The sequence below is a fragment of the Oncorhynchus kisutch genome, linkage group LG18 (genome assembly GCF_002021735.2).
Source record: "Oncorhynchus kisutch isolate 150728-3 linkage group LG18, Okis_V2, whole genome shotgun sequence".
NCBI classification, from domain to species: Eukaryota; Metazoa; Chordata; class Actinopteri; order Salmoniformes; family Salmonidae; genus Oncorhynchus; species Oncorhynchus kisutch.
The window spans coordinates 30568373-30587990 of record NC_034191.2 but is presented as its reverse complement, the minus strand read 5'-3'; the positions used below and the strand labels follow the sequence as shown (position 1 = coordinate 30587990).

The 19618-nt window shown below is 43.0% G+C and overlaps 2 protein-coding genes across 4 annotated transcripts in view; both read left to right on the top strand.

The window, feature by feature from the left end:
* LOC109875606 (carboxypeptidase D) overlaps positions 1–13772 on the top strand; it is a 33661-nt gene extending 19889 nt beyond the window's left edge. Inside the window, exons 3-21 of the mRNA XM_031795783.1 lie at positions 1207–1349; positions 1635–1804; positions 2194–2553; positions 2683–2795; positions 3269–3460; positions 4368–4535; positions 4622–4731; positions 4958–5060; positions 5140–5282; positions 5475–5644; positions 5758–6060; positions 6633–6828; positions 7097–7232; positions 7342–7488; positions 7568–7666; positions 7799–7863; positions 8146–8277; positions 8750–9038; positions 11190–13772. Of these exons, the coding sequence (XP_031651643.1) occupies positions 1207–1349; positions 1635–1804; positions 2194–2553; positions 2683–2795; positions 3269–3460; positions 4368–4535; positions 4622–4731; positions 4958–5060; positions 5140–5282; positions 5475–5644; positions 5758–6060; positions 6633–6828; positions 7097–7232; positions 7342–7488; positions 7568–7666; positions 7799–7863; positions 8146–8277; positions 8750–9038; positions 11190–11422 (3272 nt within the window). The 3' untranslated portion in view covers positions 11423–13772. The remainder of the gene's footprint in view (positions 1–1206; positions 1350–1634; positions 1805–2193; positions 2554–2682; positions 2796–3268; positions 3461–4367; positions 4536–4621; positions 4732–4957; positions 5061–5139; positions 5283–5474; positions 5645–5757; positions 6061–6632; positions 6829–7096; positions 7233–7341; positions 7489–7567; positions 7667–7798; positions 7864–8145; positions 8278–8749; positions 9039–11189) is intronic.
* A 122-nt stretch (positions 13773–13894) lies between these two features.
* Positions 13895–19618, top strand: part of LOC109875582 (Golgi SNAP receptor complex member 1) — a 50314-nt gene continuing 44590 nt past the window's right edge. The window contains exons 1-6 of one of the 3 annotated variants that reach the window (XM_020467936.2): positions 13895–14204; positions 14294–14463; positions 15132–15243; positions 15513–15603; positions 15712–15819; positions 16008–16099. In XM_020467936.2, the coding sequence (XP_020323525.1) occupies positions 14433–14463; positions 15132–15243; positions 15513–15603; positions 15712–15819; positions 16008–16099 (434 nt within the window). In that variant the 5' untranslated portion in view covers positions 13895–14204; positions 14294–14432. Of the gene's footprint in view, positions 14205–14293; positions 14533–14899; positions 14951–15131; positions 15244–15512; positions 15604–15711; positions 15820–16007; positions 16100–19618 lie in introns of those variants that run through there. The other 2 variants (XM_020467937.2, XM_020467938.2) reach the window with 2 other exon arrangements.

The window sequence follows — 19618 nt, the reverse complement described above, 5'->3', positions numbered from 1 at the left end:
CAGCACGAGCTGCTACTACAGCGTCTCAAACAGCGCGTCACACACCACTTTGCAATGAGCAGTATGCATTTTGAAATCATACTTAAATGTTTGAAACCTGAAAGTGTTACTACGTGTTATGAGGCATGTCTTACCTTGCTTCAAAGTCATCTAGCCAAAATCTGACCATATCCTTGAAGGAAATGATTTTATATCAACTTTCTTTCATTGTCCAGTAGTTAAATGCACAATCCTAGTCATATTAGCGACCCATGCTAGTTGTGGCATATTAGATCTCCCCTCTTTCTAAATTTCGAAATAATATTTTAATCTCTGTCACATGAAACTGCTCGCATGTGCGCTGTGCTTTTGACAATTTTCCTGCTAATTGCGTTATGGAACAAATATTTACACTTAGCCTACTGTCTTGTGCACGTTGCTGCATTTATAATCTGAAGAAATAATAGTTTATCAACATTTTAAGCTAAACGTTCTGATTTGTTGCATCAGACTCATTACTTTTTAATGTTGTTTATGCCTACTGGTTGTATGAATTTGGCATCTATTTTCACAGAGTCTGTTTGGAATAGGCAATTTTTTTTATTGACAAGCTGACCAATAGAATAGGCCTGGGTAAATGTTTCTTCTATGGGGACTTCTGTCTTTCTGAGCACCATGGATGGACGCCCTAGTCAGATTAGGCACCCAATGCATATGGGTCTGATAAATTAAAATGCTGCCGGTCAAACCTAGTCATGGCAACCTTCCCGAGGCCTACTGCCTGCCTGCCTGCTGTCAGGCTTTGTGCTGAAAACAACCTGGGAATGCTGCCTGAGTGGCAGGTGGCACCAGGCCACAGCAAACACATTCCTCCACCAGGCAGCCCTGGACTGGAGGAAAGGCTGGTGCTGGCTACAGCCTACTCTGCTCTGCCAGAGGCACTTTGCATTGATAACACCTTTAGCCTACATCCTGGGTTTGGTGTAGATTTAAGGACGTTCCTGACTCAAAGCATTAGGCCTGTGTTCATGCTGTTGCTTTCATGACCTCAGCAGAAGTCAACACACTTTCTTTTGACAGTTTATTTTGTATGCTTGTCCACTTTCTTTAGGTTGTGCCTCTAAAATTAATACTGATGTCCTCGTGAGTGGTTTTCAAGCAGAGAGATCTTGAAATGTTTGCAGGAAAACATTTTGACATAAGGTACAATTTGTCATCCCTGTTCAGGAGGCATGCAGGACTATAACTACCTGAATGGAAACTGCCTGGAGATCACCATGGAACTGAGCTGCTGTAAATTTCCACTGGCCTCCGAGTTAAAGAAAGAGTGGGACTATAACAGGGAGTCACTCATTGCCTACCTGGAGCAGGTTGGCTTTCACAAGACACAGTGTCACACTCAAACTTTTAAACTATCACACACACACTTTCATTGCACATATGACTAGATTTAGTATTTCTAACTACTCTCTGGTTCTTACTACTGTACTCAATCTATTTATTTGAATTGAAGAGATTGTTCCATCTTGACATCCATTTGCAGTAGTTACTTCTAGGCAGCACTTCAGTTATTTGAGCTTCATTTGTTCCCAGCTACTGAGGCAATAGAAACAGTGTTTGAGATCTCTTCTGACGTTATCCTGTTGATCTCCCAGGTTCACATTGGAGTTCGAGGCTATGTGAACGAGGCTACCAATGGGACAGCTCTGCCTGATGCCAGCATCATGGTGGCAGGCATCAACCATAACCTGACCACGGCCAAGTTTGGTGACTTCTACCGCCTGCTGCTTCCTGGGACATACAATATCTCAGCTATAGCCACAGGGTGGGTACTGCTGGAGGAATGAACTCTTCTCCTGCCGCTATATACTAACTTGCAGGCACAGGGTACAGAAAATAAAGTATTTAACAAAAGAAGCATACTCTACTCCTGATTTGTAGTTCCTGTCTGTTTTCCTTGGAACTGATTAGTGCATGGTGTTTTCTTACATGAAGTAAATGCACATCTTAGAGCTTAATTTCCTCTAAGATATTTCCCTGTTCTGGTACTTTCCCATTATACCTGAAACTTCCTGGTGAAATAAATGTAAAAGATATCACCTGGATTTAGACACACTGCTGTGCACAGGGTTTTTACTTAGTTTTTTTGCATTTCTAATATGTTTTATTTTAACTGCAACAAAAGAAACATATTCAATATTTCTGTCTTCATAGGTACATGCCCATGACAGTAGTTGGGGTTCAAGTGGTGGAGGGCAAGGCCACCGAGCTCAACTTCACCCTGGCACCCCTGGGAAATGAACCCACAGGTGGCATAACCGTACCCTTTACCACTACCACTGTGCCTACCACAACCTCTGTCCCTACCACAACCTCTGACCCTACCACAACCTCTGACCCTGACTCCACCACCATCGAAACCTCCAGCACCACCTCTGAGATGGGGACCTCTGGGGCCAACGAAAGCTCCACTCCCCAGGAGGCTCGGCCCCCAGCCCAGCCTGAACACCAGCCCATCCAGCCACAGGACTTCCGCCACCACCATTACAATGACATGGAGCTGTTCCTGCGCATGTACTGTTATATTTGCTTTATAAGCTTTCCTTTGCAATTAAGCATTTCAAATGTTATGCTAGCAAGTCATGTTAGGATGTGAGAGCTTTTAATAAAATGTGAAAAAGCCTTGTTCTTTCAACACAACAGGTACAGCAACAGGTTCCATTCCATCGCTCATCTCTACTCCATTGGGAAGTCTGCAGAGGACCGTGAGCTCTACGTCATGGTGATATCAGACAACCCCACTGTCCACGAGCCAGGTATGGATGTGTTTTGGTGACACTGGAGCTCCAGAAGAGACTTAACTCTAAAGCGATGCCTTCAATCTACGGCTGTGGTTTATGTTGATCTAACTTCTTACAGTAACTGGATTGTGTTCATACAGAGAAATTCATAGTCTAAAACAAATAGCAGTTTTTCCTGTAAAAGATTCCTGATACTATTGCTTCAGCTCAATGATCTCGTAGCTTCATATCCTTTTGAATGTGGGGGTACTCACTCTTATCCGCAGGCCCATTACAGAATTGTATTTTTTCAATAGTGGGTGGCCTAGAAATTACAGTGCAATGATAAGGAGGGTTTTCAAATTAATGGTGTGCTTTAGTTTAATTGAGTGTGAATTTGTTCAGGAGACGTCCGCCCTCATTCTCTCCCAGCCGACTCTGCCCTACTTCTCTTTTAATAGCACTTACACTTTAAAAAATGTATTTTACCACTATTTTCTCCCCTTTAGGTGAACCAGAGTTCAAGTATATAGCTAACATGCATGGAAACGAGGTGGTGGGACGCGAGCTGCTCCTCAACCTCATTGAGTACCTGTGCCATAACTATGGCAGCGACCCTGAGGTCACCCAGCTGGTCAACACGACCCGGATACACATCATGCCTTCCATGAACCCGGATGGTTATGAGATCGCCAGGGAGGGTAAGAGAGGAATGTGTGTGTGGGGTCTATTTGTGAAAGATGTTGCCTGTCCACAATAAAAATACAGTGTACCCCTAAATTAAGACATTAAACATGATTACCAGTAGCATAAAGTCAGTGGTCCCCCCCCCCCCCCCCCCCCCAATTTTTTACTCTTGAAAGTTGTAATAGTATCCGCACAAGGAGCAATTTAGAAATTGGGAAGTACATCATCAGTTTGTCTCTTCTCATGTCAGTCATTGTATACCTTAGAGAGCTATTTATAATTTGGAAGAAATGTCCAGTTGATCAACTAGCCCATGTCAGTTTTTTTAGCTAGGTTTTTTAGCCCGTAGATTTGTTGTTAGGGTTTTATTTTTCAGAGTAAAAAACCCACGGACACTAGAGAAGCTTTAACCAAGTTTAATTTAGGTCGGAGCTCTTGAAAGAGGCCCGAGTTCACGACTTGGAATTCTGAGTTGGATAACCAAAAGGTATTTCCGTAGTCGGAGCTTGTTTTTTCCAGTTGTTGTCCAGTTGTCTTGAATGCAGCAGAAGTCATGCTGGATTGACAGCATGGCCAATGTATTCAACCTTTTCTGGCCCATTGTGTTGCATGTGAATGTTTATCCTTTTAAGCTTGGAAAAGAGACCATTAAATCCACACTTGGACCACACACCCACTCCACTGAATACCAGGCTAGTGATTGCTTTGCAACGCTTGATTCATTCCAAACCAGTCATTGTTGAATTTGCGATTTCCAACTTGTTGTGTAATGTTGATGTCCAATTGAGCACCGATACATTTTGTCTATAATTTCTATTCATAAGGATTGAAAATAATTTGTCAGTAGATTGTTGACTTGATTCTCGATGACTGCTTGTCTAGCTTGCTAGCTAAGATTTTGTTGTTCTTTTGCTCTCGCAGGGGATGTCAGAGGGTACACGGGACGCAACAACAGTAACAACTTTGACCTGAACCGTAACTTCCCTGACCAGTTCACTACCATCACTGAACCCAGGCAGCCAGAGACCATCGCTGTGATGAACTGGCTCAAGAGTTATCCCTTTGTACTCTCAGCCAACCTACATGGAGGTAAGTCCTAAGCTCTCCCATTTTTCAATGTTTATAAAAAATGTATATTGTATTCTCATTGGGTATTTCCTCTCTGCCCACTACAGGGTCATTGGTGGTCAATTACCCATATGATGATGACAAGCGGGGACGAACGGAGTACAGCAAGTGTCCTGATGACAAGGTCTTTAAACAGGTGGCCAGATCCTACTCTCAGGTCAGTGGACTTCAACACACAATTTGGGTCCATATATCACTCCATTTACTAAATATATTCATGCAGTTGTGAAGTTGTTTATTACGTTAATAAAAACATTGGACAGTTGTTGATAAGTTTACTGTTTCAATTCTGCTGTTTGTATTGCATTGTCACCTTTTCGTGTGTGTGTGTGTGTGTGTGTGTGTGTGTGTGTGTGTGTGTGTGTGTGTGTGTGTGTGTGTAGGAAAATGCTCTGATGCACAAAGGACACCCTTGTGAGGACCTTTACCCATCGGCGTTCTTTGAGGACGGCATCACCAACGGCGCCAACTGGTACAATGTTCCCGGTACGTGCCTTCCCATGCCAATACACACACTAAGAGGAACAATGTGTGTATCTGACTTCTCCTTGTGTTCTCTCGCCAGGTGGGATGCAGGACTGGAACTACCTGAACACTAACTGTTTTGAGGTGACCATAGAGTTGGGCTGTGTGAAGTACCCTAAGGCCCAGCACCTGCCTTTGTACTGGGACCAGAACCACAGAGCCTTACTGCAGTACATCCACCAGGTCAGCATATTTACATACTGTCCTTCACTATGCTATCATTCGCTCATTCATTCATCTCTCCCTCTCAAAAAATAAATAAATGTAAATGTATAATTTCTCTCTTTCCCTTTGCCCATTTACTTTGTCTCAAATGCACCAACTTGAATTTGAGGTATTCATCCTCTGTGTATGTGTGTGTGTGTCCCTCTGCAGGTCCACAGAGGAGTAAAGGGCATGGTGATAGACATTAAAGATGGTACAGGCATCCCTAATGCCACCATCATGGTGGAGGAGATCGATCATCCAATCACAACCAACCTAGCTGGAGACTACTGGAGACTTCTGGTCCCTGGGACGTATCACCTCACCGCCTCTGCACGGGGGTGAGAGACAGAACCGTAGAAGTAACTGAGATAACTTAGTGGGTTAACCCCACCCTAACAGAACTAGAATGAACAACCTTCTATGCCTTAACCCTCCCTCCCCTTCTTCTCAGGTACAACTCAGTAAAGATCTACGCGACAGTGCCAGAGGAGGGGGTGGAGCTGGTAGACTTCCGGCTGACGCGGGTGCATTCAGAGCCCAATGGCCAGGCCCCCAAGGATCCTGGAGCCACCCAGGACCCTGCAGAGGTGGTGTTCCAGAGCTTCATTAAGGACCTGTCTCTGGGCCAGGGGCTGGAGCAGCTGGTTCAGAGTACCATCACAGAGAGCAGCTTCAGATACAGACGCTACAAAGAGCTGTCAGAGTTCCTGAGGGGTTTGACGCTCAACTTCCCCAAGATCACCTCCCTGCATAGGTAGGCCTGAGTTATGACCCCTGACCTCTAAATCCTAACCTGATGTCTAACATCTAGACCTTAATTTCCCTAAGAGGACCTCCCTGCAAAGGTAGGCTGGCCTGAGTTATGACCTCTGACCTCTTCATCAAATGTCACCTCCCTGTACAGGTTAACCCTGACCTCTAACCCCTAGTGTAACTGCCCTTAATCAAAATAATTTTGCTTGTCATGCAAAAAAATATGTGTATATGTATTATCACATACACCAGATAGGTGTAGTGAAATGTGTTGTTTTATAAGGTCTGCCATGGTGGTAAGGTGCCCAAGGAACAAATTAGGGTTAAGTTCCTTGCTCAAGGGCACATCGACAGATTTTTCACCTTGTCGGCATGGGTATTCGAACCAGCGACCTTTCGGTTACTGGCCCAACACTCTAACCGGTAGGCTACCTGCCCACCTGTACCCCTAATGGCTAACCTCAAAACCTCTCCTCCAAATGGTTGGAATTACAGTCTACGTGTCATTGCAGAAGAGTCCGCTAGGTAATAATCTACAGTGGAATTGATAATAACATGCATTCTTCTGTCTAGTTTGGGCCAGAGTGTGGAGTACAGGACCATCTGGGCCTTGGAGATTTCCAACAAACCAGACGAGCCTGAAACGGCCAAGCCCAAGATACGCTTGGTGGGAGGTATCCATGGCAACGCCCCCGTTGGCACAGAGCTCCTGCTGGAGTTCGCTGCCTTCCTCTGCATCAACTACGACAAGAACCCCACCATCACCAGGGTGAGATGATTTATCTGATATGTTTTTACTACACCAATCATAACTATAGTGCCTAGTGAAATTACTCACACCCTTGCACAGTTGTTGCCTTAAAATGACAAAATTTTCATACAATTTTGATATTTTTATCGACCACACTTTAAAAAGGAAACAAAACTTGAAAAAAAGTTTAGATGTTCTAAAATAAAAAAGCTCCCTTTAAATATAACTGATGTCCTGTTGTTCTACCCCTCATTCCTCTTTATCCTTCTCCCTCTTCTCTCCACAGTTGATTAACGAGACGCGGATCGTCATCCTTCCCTCCATCAACCCAGATGGACGAGAGCTGGCCAGAGAGAAACAGTGCACCTCTACTGTGGGCATGACCAACACACACGGGAAAGATCTGGACACTGACTTCTTTGGTCAGTACCTGCGGTGGTTGGTGTATAGACGGAGATGTTTGTGTTGTGTGTGTACTTGCATGCCCTTACATGTTTGATGGTGTCCTGTCTGTGTGTGCTGCTGTTGTAGGTAATGCCTCCCAGCGGGTGGTGGAGGCTCAGCCAGAAACCAGGGCAGTGATGGACCTGATCTTAGAGAGGGGCTTCACACTCTCTGTAGCCCTGGATGGAGGCTCCCTGTTGGCTACTTACCCCTACGACAAGCCTGTACAGCCAGGTAGGAACATGGGGCTCCAAATATAGAATACTAGAAATCTATCAAAGAAATAGTTAACTAATAGTGTACTTTCTTTCAGTTGAAAATGAGGAAACTCTGAAGTACTTGGCCAATGTGTATGCCAGCAACCATCCCAAGATGCACCTGGGGGATACGGGATGTCCAAGCAATGGCCAGAGTATGTACCAACAGCGCCACAAATAGAACACTGTGACCTATAGACTGCATTCCAAGTGGTGAATTGGAAAAGATGGCTTATATACATCTATTGACTCCTATGTTTCATCCTTCTCTTCTCCTCTCTCCCCAGTGGATAACATCCCAGATGGAGTACTCAGGGCAGCAGAGAGACAAAGTCACATGGGCAGTATGAAGGTATGTTTCATACCCTACTTCCTAATGCTATCTAATGCTATATCTCTCACAAGAGAAAGGTTGTTCTGTCACCCGGCCCAAAGAGGCATCTGCTTGTTGAGTCCTGGAACAACACGACTTCCACTGCTAAGTCTGTATTTAACTTCAACTAACTGCGTAAGAGCCTGATCAATTGTTTGATTTTAAAGTACAGTAGCCATTCTGGACTAAGCTTTACTGGTCGTCAATATTCTGATGTGTCTGTCCTGTCCCGTCCTGTCCTGTCCTATCCTGTCTCTTTAGGACTTCAGTGTGGACTTTGGCCACTGTCCAGAGATCACGGTGTATACAGGCTGCTGTCTGTTTCCCCCGGCCAAACAGCTGGCCACGCTGTGGGCTGAGAATAGGAAGGCACTGCTCAGCATGCTGGTGGAGGTCAGTAATACCCTTGACCTCTGACCTGGGGTCATGTAATACAAATGCATTCATTAAGTTTACAAATGCTTTGATGAGTTATTGAGTGTGTTTGATTATAATAATTAATGCATTTCGCGGCTCCAATTGGTTACTAATCAAACGCGTTTGTTTGATACATTATTGAATGCATTTATGGCATACATGTGCAGGTATTGCCACAGAAGATGAAATTAACATAATATTACTTAGTCTATTACATTATTACAATATTACATTATCTTCCTGCGATAGACTAGCATCCTGTTTAGGGGGTATACTTGTTCTGTACATCAAGCTGCCTTACGCTACAGTAACAGGATATAGGCTCCTGCCCTATTGGCCGTTCTGGCTTGGACAAGGCTACTTAATTGGCCGTTCTGGCTTGGACAAGGCTACTTAATTTTTGTTCTGTGTACTTTACATTCAATCTGTGTTTCTGTCTCTCCCTCAGGTCCATAAAGGTGTGCGTGGCATGGTGAAGGATAAGAGTGGGAAGCCCATCGTGGGGGCCATGATAGTGTTGAACGGAGGTGTGAGGGTGTTCACTGCAGAGGGAGGCTACTTCCATGCTCTTCTGGCACCAGGAAACCACAACATAGAGGCTGTGGCTGATGGCTACCAGCAACAACGGCAGGAGGTGGTTGTGTCATCATATGAAGCTGCCAGCTCCATCATCATAGAGTTTGACATGGACAACCGCATTTTTGGTCTGCCTCGAGAGTTTGTTGTGGCTACTGCAGGTAAGCATGAGGAGAACTGTTTTTTTGGAGATGTTCCCTTTTGTGTAATGTTGCCAGATGATTGCAGAGAATTCTTAAAAAAAAAAACATTTTAGTCATTGGATCCGGCAGGTAGCCTAGTGTTTAGAGCGTTGGCCAGTAATCGAAAGGTTGCTAGATCGAATTCTTGGTTCTTAACTGACTTGCCTAGTTAAATAAAGGTACAGAATAAATAAAAAATGTTTAAGTTAAAAAATATATATTTAAAAATAAATCATATATATATATATATATATATATATATATATATATATATACATACACACAGTGCCTTGCGAAAGTATTCGGCCCCCTTGAACTTTGTGACCTTTTGCCACATTTCAGGCTTCAAACATAAAGATATAAAACTGTATTTTTTTGTGAAGAATCAACAAGTGGGACACAATCATGAAGTGGAACGACATTTATTGGATATTTCAAACTTTTTTAACAAATCAAAAACTGAAAAATTGGGCGTGCAAAATTATTCAGCCCCTTTACTTTCAGTGCAGCAAACTCTCTCCAGAAGTTCAGTGAGGATCTCTGAATGATCTAATGTTGACCTTAATGACTAATGATGATAAATACAATCCACCTGTGTGTAATCAAGTCTCCGTATAAATGCACCTGCACTGTGATAGTCTCAGAGGTCCGTTAAAAGCGCAGAGAGCATCATGAAGAACAAGGAACACACCAGGCAGGTCCGAGATACTGTTGTGAAGAAGTTTAAAGCCGGATTTGGATACAAAAAGATTTCCCAAGCTTTAAACATCCCAAGGAGCACTGTGCAAGCGATAATATTGAAATGGAAGGAGTATCAGACCACTGCAAATCTACCAAGACCTGGCCATCCCTCTAAACTTTCAGCTCATACAAGGAGAAGACTGATCAGAGATGCAGCCAAGAGGCCCATGATCACTCTAGATGAACTGCAGAGATCTACAGCTGAGGTGGGAGACTCTGTCCATAGGACAACAATCAGTCGTATATTGCACAAATCTGGCCTTTATGGAAGAGTGGCAAGAAGAAAGCCATTTCTTAAAGATATCCATAAAAAGTGTTGTTTAAAGTTTGCCACAAGCCACCTGGGAGACACACCAAACATGTGGAAGAAGGTGCTCTGGTCAGATGAAACCAAAATTGAACTTTTTGGCAACAATGCAAAATGTTATGTTTGGCGTAAAAGCAACACAGCGCATCACCCTGAACACACCATCCCCACTGTCAAACATGGTGGTGGCAGCATCATGGTTTGGGCCTGCTTTTCTTCAGCAGGGACAGGGAAGATGGTTAAAATTGATGGGAAGATGGATGGAGCCAAATACAGGACCATTCTGGAAGAAAACCTGATGGAGTCTGCAAAAGACCTGAGACTGGGATGGAGAGTTGTCTTCCAACAAGACAATGATCCAAAACATAAAGCAAAATCTACAATGGAATGGTTCAAAAATAAACATATCCAGGTGTTAGAATGGCCAAGTCAAAGTCCAGACCTGAATCCAATCGAGAATCTGTGGAAAGAACTGAAAACTGCTGTTCACAAATGCTCTCCATCCAACCTCACTGAGCTCGAGCTGTTTTGCAAGGAGGAATGGGAAAAAATGTCAGTCTCTCGATGTGCAAAACTGATAGAGACATACCCCAAGCGACTTACAGCTGTAATCGCAGCAAAAGGTGGCGCTACAAAGTATTAACTTAAGGGGGCTGAATAATTTTTCACGCCCAATTTTTCAGTTTTTGATTTGTAAAAAAAGTTTGAAATATCCAATAAATGTCGTTCCACTTCATGATTGTGTCCCACTTGTTGTTGATTCTTTATGTTTGAAGCCTGAAATGTGGCGAAAGGTCGCAAAGTTCAAGGGGGCCGAATACTTTCGCAAGGCACTATATATATATATAAATAAAATTATTTTTTATATATATTTAGCAGATGCCCTTATCCAGAGCAATTAGGGTTAAGTGTCTTGCTCAAGGGCATATCGAGAGATTTTTCATGTAGTCGGCCCGGGGATTATTGTAGGGAGTAAAACAAGGTGAATAAGTTAAATTTTGTAGGTTTTTAGGACATATGTTTGTTTTGTGCCTCTGCCTCATGTTTATATATGCTTGTCTGTCTTATCTCCTTCCCTGCAGCGGCCTCCATGACGGCCCTGGTGGTGACAGCCTGTATCATCTGGTGTGTGTGCTCTGCTAAATCCAACCAGCAGAAGGATGGTTTCCACCGGCTGCGGCAGCACCGTGACGATTACGAGGACGAGATTCGCCTTACCTCCATGGGCTCCAAGAAGTCCCTGCTCTCCAACGAGTTCCAGGATGAGAGCGAAAGCGACGAGGACACGCTCTACGCCAACGCCAACAAACTCTGAGATCCCACATACATATATACTATAGACATACATACATGGCCAACCTGGGTCCTATTCATTAGGCACCAAACAGATTAAAACGGACGGAAACAGAAACGCTTGTTTTTACTTTGTTGTTCGAAAACATTTTGCTGCAGTGTGCCCAAATTAATATGACCCTCTTGTTAGTACTGGGCAATTCCACATTAACAGAGTGATGCTGAGACTCCGATTGAACACTTTAAAACAAAAACCAATGATTGCAAAGTTGAACACACTGTAAAACTCGATGCACAAGGACTACTTTTAACCATTTCCATAGAGCATTTTACAATAACACATTTACTTGAAGAACAGTGCAGATACAAAGTTTGTAGCAGAATTACAGTTTGTGCTGTTGGGGCCATCATTCTGTTTACATTTTTTTTTATGTTCTGTGGAAATTGTAGTAGAGTTAGAGTGCATAGAGTTGTATAGTTTTTGTTTGAAATACATTTTAAAGTGAAAAATCGGAGTCTCACCCTGTTACTGTGGAATTGCGCTACTACTACTGCCCCTCCCTGTGACTGTTGAGTTGGCCGTTGTTCTGCTCTACTGGAGAGGACGAGGTGGAGCAGGGAGGGCTTGTTCTTGTCCATCCCTATAAGATTCTCCAGGTCCCATTTGCCTGTCCTCCTCCTGCCCACCAGAGAGCGCTGTTTCAGAGACCACAACAGTCCTCTATGGCTGGTGTCCAAGCCGAATCGTCCAAATTAACACCTGCTTTGCTCTGTTTACAGATGCACACTAAAGGTCTAGTGGAGCTGGGCAACCTTTTCTTTTTCTTCATGCACACACATGCACACTTTTGCAGTTAGCCACTCATCAACCTGTCCATATATTTATTTGATACCTATACTTGGAACTAGTACCAATTAATATACCAATTGCAGTCATTTGAAATTATTAAAGAAATGTCTGTTTCTCAAGGTTTTTTTCCGTGTTGTCACAGTCCAGTTAGCCAGTCTTTCAGAGGGAGCATCAAACACAGTGCCTTGGCTGATGTAGAGTTAGACACGCCACTCTCTTTTAGGGCTACAGTACAGAAGCGTGGTGGTGTGGGTACTAGAATCTTGTCCAGATTATGGTCTAGTACAGATTATGATCTGTGATCCATCATATACTCAGGTGATATGGAAGACATTAGTCATCCAGGATTCATCCAGGGGTTCTGGAGTATTTTAAGAGATGCACTCTTTCAGAGCAGAAGACTTACAATGGGCCAGGTTCATAGGCTGCATGTGTTTTCACTTCTATTGCCCTCTGCTTATTCATGTGCCCTCTTGAACATACAGCACAAGGCCCTCTGCATTTTCCTACAAGCACTGTATGTTAAATACAAATACAGGATTCCCCATTTAATTGTTCAGGGAAAGCAGTTTGAAATAGATGCAAATACTGTAAATCACAAATGGATGGTTTTCTTAATGTTTTTCCATTTGAAAGAGAATCTATGCTTTTTCTTTCTACACATGTTTCATATCTCAAAATTACCCTTAAGATGGCAAATTACTTAGCCATGATTTAATAATCAGCCGCAACATATAGATGTATATTTTGTTGTAATTTACTTGTATTTTTCTTTTCATGCATTCATGATTTATTTGTACAAATCATAATTCTATCAAATCCTTGTGCTAGATGTCAACCCTACATTACTGAATAGGTGCAGAACGTCTGCTGTAGAACCATCCAGCAGTTGTGGGAGAGTGTTTAGAGAGGAGGGCATCTTCCTCTACAACAGTGGTCACCAACCCTGGTCATGAGGAGTATAAGGTGTGCAGACTTTTGTTCCAGTCCAACACTAACCCTCCCAATTCTACTCTCATCAGGGTCTTTTTGAGTAGTTGGTTAGTCAAATCAGTTATGTTAGTGCTGGGCTGGAACAAAACCCTGTACGCTATGTAGTTTTCCAGGACCAGGATGAAGGACCACTAGTCTACAGGGGTGTCTGACTCCTAACTATCATCTCAGTTGCACATAATCAATATTGTAGCAACGCCAGGTAATCTTAGGGGGAGAAAGTAAGTTATTTTTCTATTTGTTTTACATTGTGTTTGAGAGGGATGGAGAGTGTTATCTGTATGGATGTTGGGGTTTTGATGTAAATGGTTATTTGTGTTTCTTTTTACATGAAACTGAATTGATTGTAGATAATGAACTGTTGCCAAGTTTATTTGAATGAGAAAAATAAGTGCAATTCATGTTAACCCTGATTACAACACACATTTCATAACAAACCAACCTGTTATGTTGTATGTGGTGATATGACAGACATGCTAACATGAACACTTCAAGACATTGATGAATTAAACAATATGGAAAGAATGAATTATGTCCTAATTTGTTGCTTTGACACTGCTCTCATCTTTTATCAACCAGATTATACTGTATCTGTCATTCAGCAGCAACATGGCAGCAAAATGTTAAAGCTGAATTGTAGCATTTTCTATTGACCCACCATTGCCACTAGGGGACAACCAATGAATTAATGTTTTGTTTGAAGACGATTTGCATGGTGGCTGCTGTGAGGTGAAAAATTTGTTACTGCAGATTAGGTTTAGCCAATTTAATAGACTGGATTTTGAGATGTCAAAATGCTGTTGTTTGTGTGCAGACTACTAGCATTTGCCATTTTATTTTTATGGGAAGGGGAAGTGGAATGTTGAGAGAATTGGACCAGTTTCACAGCATTCCTCATTGCTTCTGTGGACACAGTTTATCTGAAAGAAGGCATTCAAGGCAACATATCTTCTACTGGCAGGTGTGGTCTGTAGCTGTCTTTCTCACACAATCATTCCGCTATCAATTACTGTCTACGAGGCTTTATATACACCGTTTTTTGTTCCCAAGATGCTGACCAGTTTGTCAATGGATGCCGCACATGACTAGATAACCGCACCCGGAGGCGCATTTGTAGTGTGGCAGGAGTTTTCAAATTCCATGTCCTGTAGGTGGGCCGTGCGTCAGCTGATGACGTTGGACAACAAAAATGGCAGGAGGAAGCAGCAACTACTGGGAAGGTGAGGTGGCAAACTGGCACAACTAGGGTGCGATCAGACAGCGATTTGATACATTTGCAACGATGTTTGGTAAATTTGAACGGGGTTTACATGCCAAAAGTGTTGTCAAATTTGGAGCAAATCTTACACGCCGTTGGGTCGGGTGGCCTGTCCACGAGCTCAGCTAGCTAATGTTTGTTAGCCTAGCGAGTTACCTTCAAATATCTTGTAACTAGCTAGCTGTTTTAGATTCGTTGTATAGTTAGCTAGCTAACGAAATAAATTGTGATTTCAATTTCACATAGCTAGTTATTTAGTTATCAATATGTGCAGCCAACGTTAGCCAAATTATGTTTGTGTGCTAACGTTAGTTGGTTAGCCAGCCAAGTTATTTTGTCAACAGCAGCAGGATGATTAGAGAAGTGCTGCCTGATTGTTTTGTTTTTTTGTCTCCACTTAGCTGACGTTAACTACCTACCACTATTGTATAGATGGGTAATTGAATAAGGTACTTATGTTCAGAAAAAGTTGGATGTTTAACTAACGTTTATATGAAAAAGACAGCAATACAACATATTATTAATATGACTCATTAGCTATGTGGATTAGTCTTTCTGTAGGCTTAGATTACTGTTGATGCCAACCCTGTTTCTCAATTCCAAACTGTGTGTGTGTGTTGCACATTCCAGATTTGCGAAAGCAGGCCAGGCAGCTGGAGAATGAGTTGGACCTGAAGCTGGTGTCTTTCAGTAAACTGTGTACAAGCTACAGCAGCTCCAGAGATGGCCGTCGAGGAGACAGGTAAGACTAAAACCAGTCCCATTCAAGTTTCTAGCCCCTTCCTCTAGATCCTAGCCTTCTACACCTTCGGGGCCAGTTTCCCAAACAGAGATTAAGCCTTTTCCTGGACTATAAAGCACTTTCAATGGAGATTCTTTTAAATGCTTTTTCTTGGTGTTCATGGATCTGATTGGACTGATAGGTGTTACAAATATGGTGATCTAGTACCTCCACCAAGCCCACATGTTGAGAGTCCTAATGGCCTCCTTGTCTTCCTCTCTGCGCTATAGCAACTCAGATACTGCTCCCCTCCTCAACAACTCAACGCAGGACAGAATGTTTGAGACCATGTCTGGGGAGATTGAACAGCTGCTGGCCAAAGTAAGACTAAACACCAAATAATTGTATTCAGCTTCACTATCATAGGCATGTCAACATGGTTGAATCTTGCATTGTGTGTATGTGTACTGATGGTGCTGTGTCTCTCAGCTCACAGGTGTAAATGACAAGATGGCTGAGTACACCAGCACCCCGGGGGTGACGTCCCTTAACGCAGCCCTGATGCACACGCTCCAGAGACACAGAGACATCTTGCAAGTCTGTGCCTGTCTCTTACTTTCTACCGTTTTCTCTCTCTCCCTCCCTCTTTCTTTGTTTCTCTCCCCTTCTCTCATCTCTTAGTCTAAACTTGAGATCCGCATGCATCATTTACATTTTCGCTTAACTCCCATGGGGTTAATAGTTTTGCATCCCCTTAACTCCTGTTTTTTGTTGCTGTACCCAAGGACTACACTCACGAATTCCACAAAACCAAAGCTAACTTCCTTGCCATCCGGGAGAGAGAAGATTTGCTGGGGTCCGTCCGCAAAGACATTGAGTGAGTATCTCTCCCTCCAGCCATCCCTCCATAGATCCTTTATTACCATAAAATGTTTTACTGACTTGAATCAACAGGTTGTTGATTTTATTTCAACTGAAAAGGGTGATTGATAAAGCATATGATTATATTGATATATTATGGTTCTGTATGTAAGACGGGGCGGCAGTGTAGCCTAGTGGTTAGAGCATTGGACTAGTAACCGAAAGGTTGCAAGTTCAAATCCCCGAGCTGACAAGGTACAAAATCTGTCGTTCTGCCCTTGAACAGGCAGTTAACCCACTGTTCCTAGGCCGTCATTGAAAATAAGAATTTGTTCTTAACTGACTTGCCTAGTTAAATAAAGGTAAAAAAAAGAAGAAAAAAGAACACTCCCTCATTTGTCTCAAATTCCAAATCGATGTCAGTAAAAACAAAATAATAGAATACCAGTCCTGTATACTATTTAGATGCTGAAGTTTATGTGAAAATTTAAAATAAAGGTTCTAGTGACATTTCACCCACTTTGGATGGGATGACACAAGCATATATACATTGAACCATTCTTTATAGGCACTTTCATACTCACCACATTTGCTGCTACTGCCTATTATCTATGCTGTTGCTTAGTATCTTTACCCCAACCTATATGTACATAGCTACCTCAATTACATCGTACCCCTGCACGTCGACACAGTACTGGTACTCCCTGTATATAGCCATGTTATTCAGACCTGTGAAACCTCAGGAATCATGTCCTCCGTGTTGGACTGGGCGACATGGCCAAAATGATCATATCACTGTAGTTTTTCAATTATTTTACAGTATTTGATATTTCTGAATAATACAAGTTCTAAATATGCTTACTGGCGATTTAAAAACGGGTGATTGCTATACTTTTTAGTCATTATTTAAAAAATCAAATGCTTAAAATACCTTTTTTTTTTATAGTAAAGTAAAAATCCATACGGGTTTGTGAATGAATACCAATCAGTGGAGGCTCCTCAGAGGAGGTAGGGGTGGACCATCCTCAGTGAATTCCCCAAAAAACTATAATAAATATATTCCAAATAATTGATTAAAACTGTGTTTTGCAATGAATGTCTACAGTAGCCTCAACAGCACTGTGTAGGATAGCACCATGGTGTAGCCGGAGAGCAGCTAGTTTCCGTCCTCCTCTTGGTACGTTGGCTTACATACAAAACCTAGGAGGCTCTTGGTTCTCACCCCCCTTCCATAGACTTACACAGTAATTATGACAACGTCTGTAGAATGTCCTCCAACCTATCAGAGCTCTTGCTGTAAATCAAATTATATTTGTCACATACGCTGAATACAACAGGTGTAGACCTTACAGTGAAACGCTTACATACACGCCCTTAACCAACAATGCACTTTTAAGAAAATGAAGTGTTAAGTAAAATATGTAAATATCAAATAATTAAAGAGCAGCAGTAAAATAACAGTAGCGAGGCTATATACAGGGGGTACCAGTGCAGAGTCAATGTGCGTGGGCACAGGTTAGTTGAGGTAATTTAGGTAATATGTAGGTAGAGTTAAAGTGACTGCATAGATAAGAGTAGCAGCAGTGTAAAAGAGGGGGGGTACAATTCAAATAGTCTGGGTAACCATTTGATCATCTGTTCAGCAGTCTTATGGCTTGGGGGGTAGAAGCTGTTAAGAAGCCTTTTGGACCTAGACTTGGCCCTCCGGTACAGCATACCATGCGGTAGCAGAGAGAACGGTCTATGACTAGGGTGACTAGAGTCTTTGACAATTTTTAGGGCCTTCCTCTGACACTGCCTGGTATAGAGGTCCTGGATGGCAGGAAGCTTGGGGCCAAGTGTTGTACTGGGCCATATGCACTACCCTCTGTAGTGCCTTGCGGTCGGAGGCCGAGCAGTTGCTATGCTGTAGAACCTTTTGAGGATCTGAGGACCCATGCCAAATATTTTCAGTCTCCTGAGGGGGAGGTTGAACAGGGAGTACAGGAGGGGACTGAGCACGCAACCCTAAGGGGCCCACGTGTTGAGGATCAGCGTGGCAGATGTGTTGTTACCTACCCTGGCCCGTCAGGAAGTCCAGGAACCAGTTGCAGAGGGAGGTGTTTAGTCACAGGGTCCTCAGCTTAGTGATCAGCTTTGAGGGCACAATGGTGTTGAATGCTGTAGTGAATAAGCTGTAGTCAATGAATAGCGTTCTCACGTAGGTGTTCCTTCTGTCCAGGTGGGAAAGGGCAGTGTGGAGTGCAGTAGAGATTGCATCATCTGTGGATATGTTGGGGAAGTGTGCAAATTGGAGTGGGTCTAGGGTTTCTGGGGTAATGTTGTTGATGTGAGCCATGACCAGCCTTTCAAAGCACTTCATGGCTACAGATGTGAGTGCTATGGGTCGATAGTCATTTAGGCAGGTTACCTTAGTGTTCTTGGGCATAGGGACTATGGTGGTCTGCTTGAAACATGTTGGTATTACAGACTCAGTCAGGAACAGGTTGAAAATGTAATTGAAGACACTTGCCAGTTGGCCAGCACATGCTCGGTGTCCATGTCCTGGTAATCCGTCTGGCCTTGTGGATGTTGACCTGTTTAAAGATCTTACTCACATCGGCTGCGGAGAGCGTGATCACACAGTTGTCTGGAACAGCCGATGCTCTACCGCATGCTTCAGAGTTGCTTGCCCTGACTTGAGCATAGAGGTAATTTAGCTCGTCTGTTAGGCTCGTGTCACTGGGCAGCTCGCAGCTGTGCTTCCCTTTGTAGGCTAATAGTTTGCAAGCCCTGCCACATCCGACGAGCGTCGTCCACCCAATCAAAGGATCAGAGAATGAATCTAGTACTGAAAGCATAAGCTACAGTTAGCTAGCACTGCAGTGCATAAAATATGGTGAGTAGTGGACTCAAAGAGAAATACAATAGTTGAACAGTTTTCAACAAATCTTTTTCAAAAATGGTGACGCGAAACTCGTTTGCAACTGTTGGACTAATGATTCTACCCTAGATAAGCTAGATGCAGGCAAGAGTGTGCAAGGCTGTATTGAATGTGTCGTTGTCTAGCATCTCACATTTTTCTATCGACCTGTGTGCACCTACTTTGTACACTTTCATTCGTAGGCTAGATTGTAGCAACCTCATGATGGGTATAGGGCAAATTAGTTATGTTACATTGAACTGGGTGAATGGAATGTGAGTGAAAGTCATCCAACATGCTGTAATAGTAATAAGGCCATGCTCATGATTTAAAAAAAAAAAAAGGTCTTCTGTCATCACAAATGGCACTGACCGCCACTGATATCGTTTTTATGGTTTACTGCCCCGCCCTACCTCCATGGGCCTCTGTAATGAGAGCGAGAGAAGGTGCTCCACTGATTGGCTTGGTAGTAAATGAGGGCTGGGCAACCAGACTATGACTCTTGTCTGTGTTTTAATGGCTTATTGATCTATCTAAGATGCAGCAGGCCGCACCTCGAGACGACTGCAGGATTCCTATTGAGCAAACACACACGCGGCAAACTACCCTTCTTTTTATATGCAGATAGCCTTA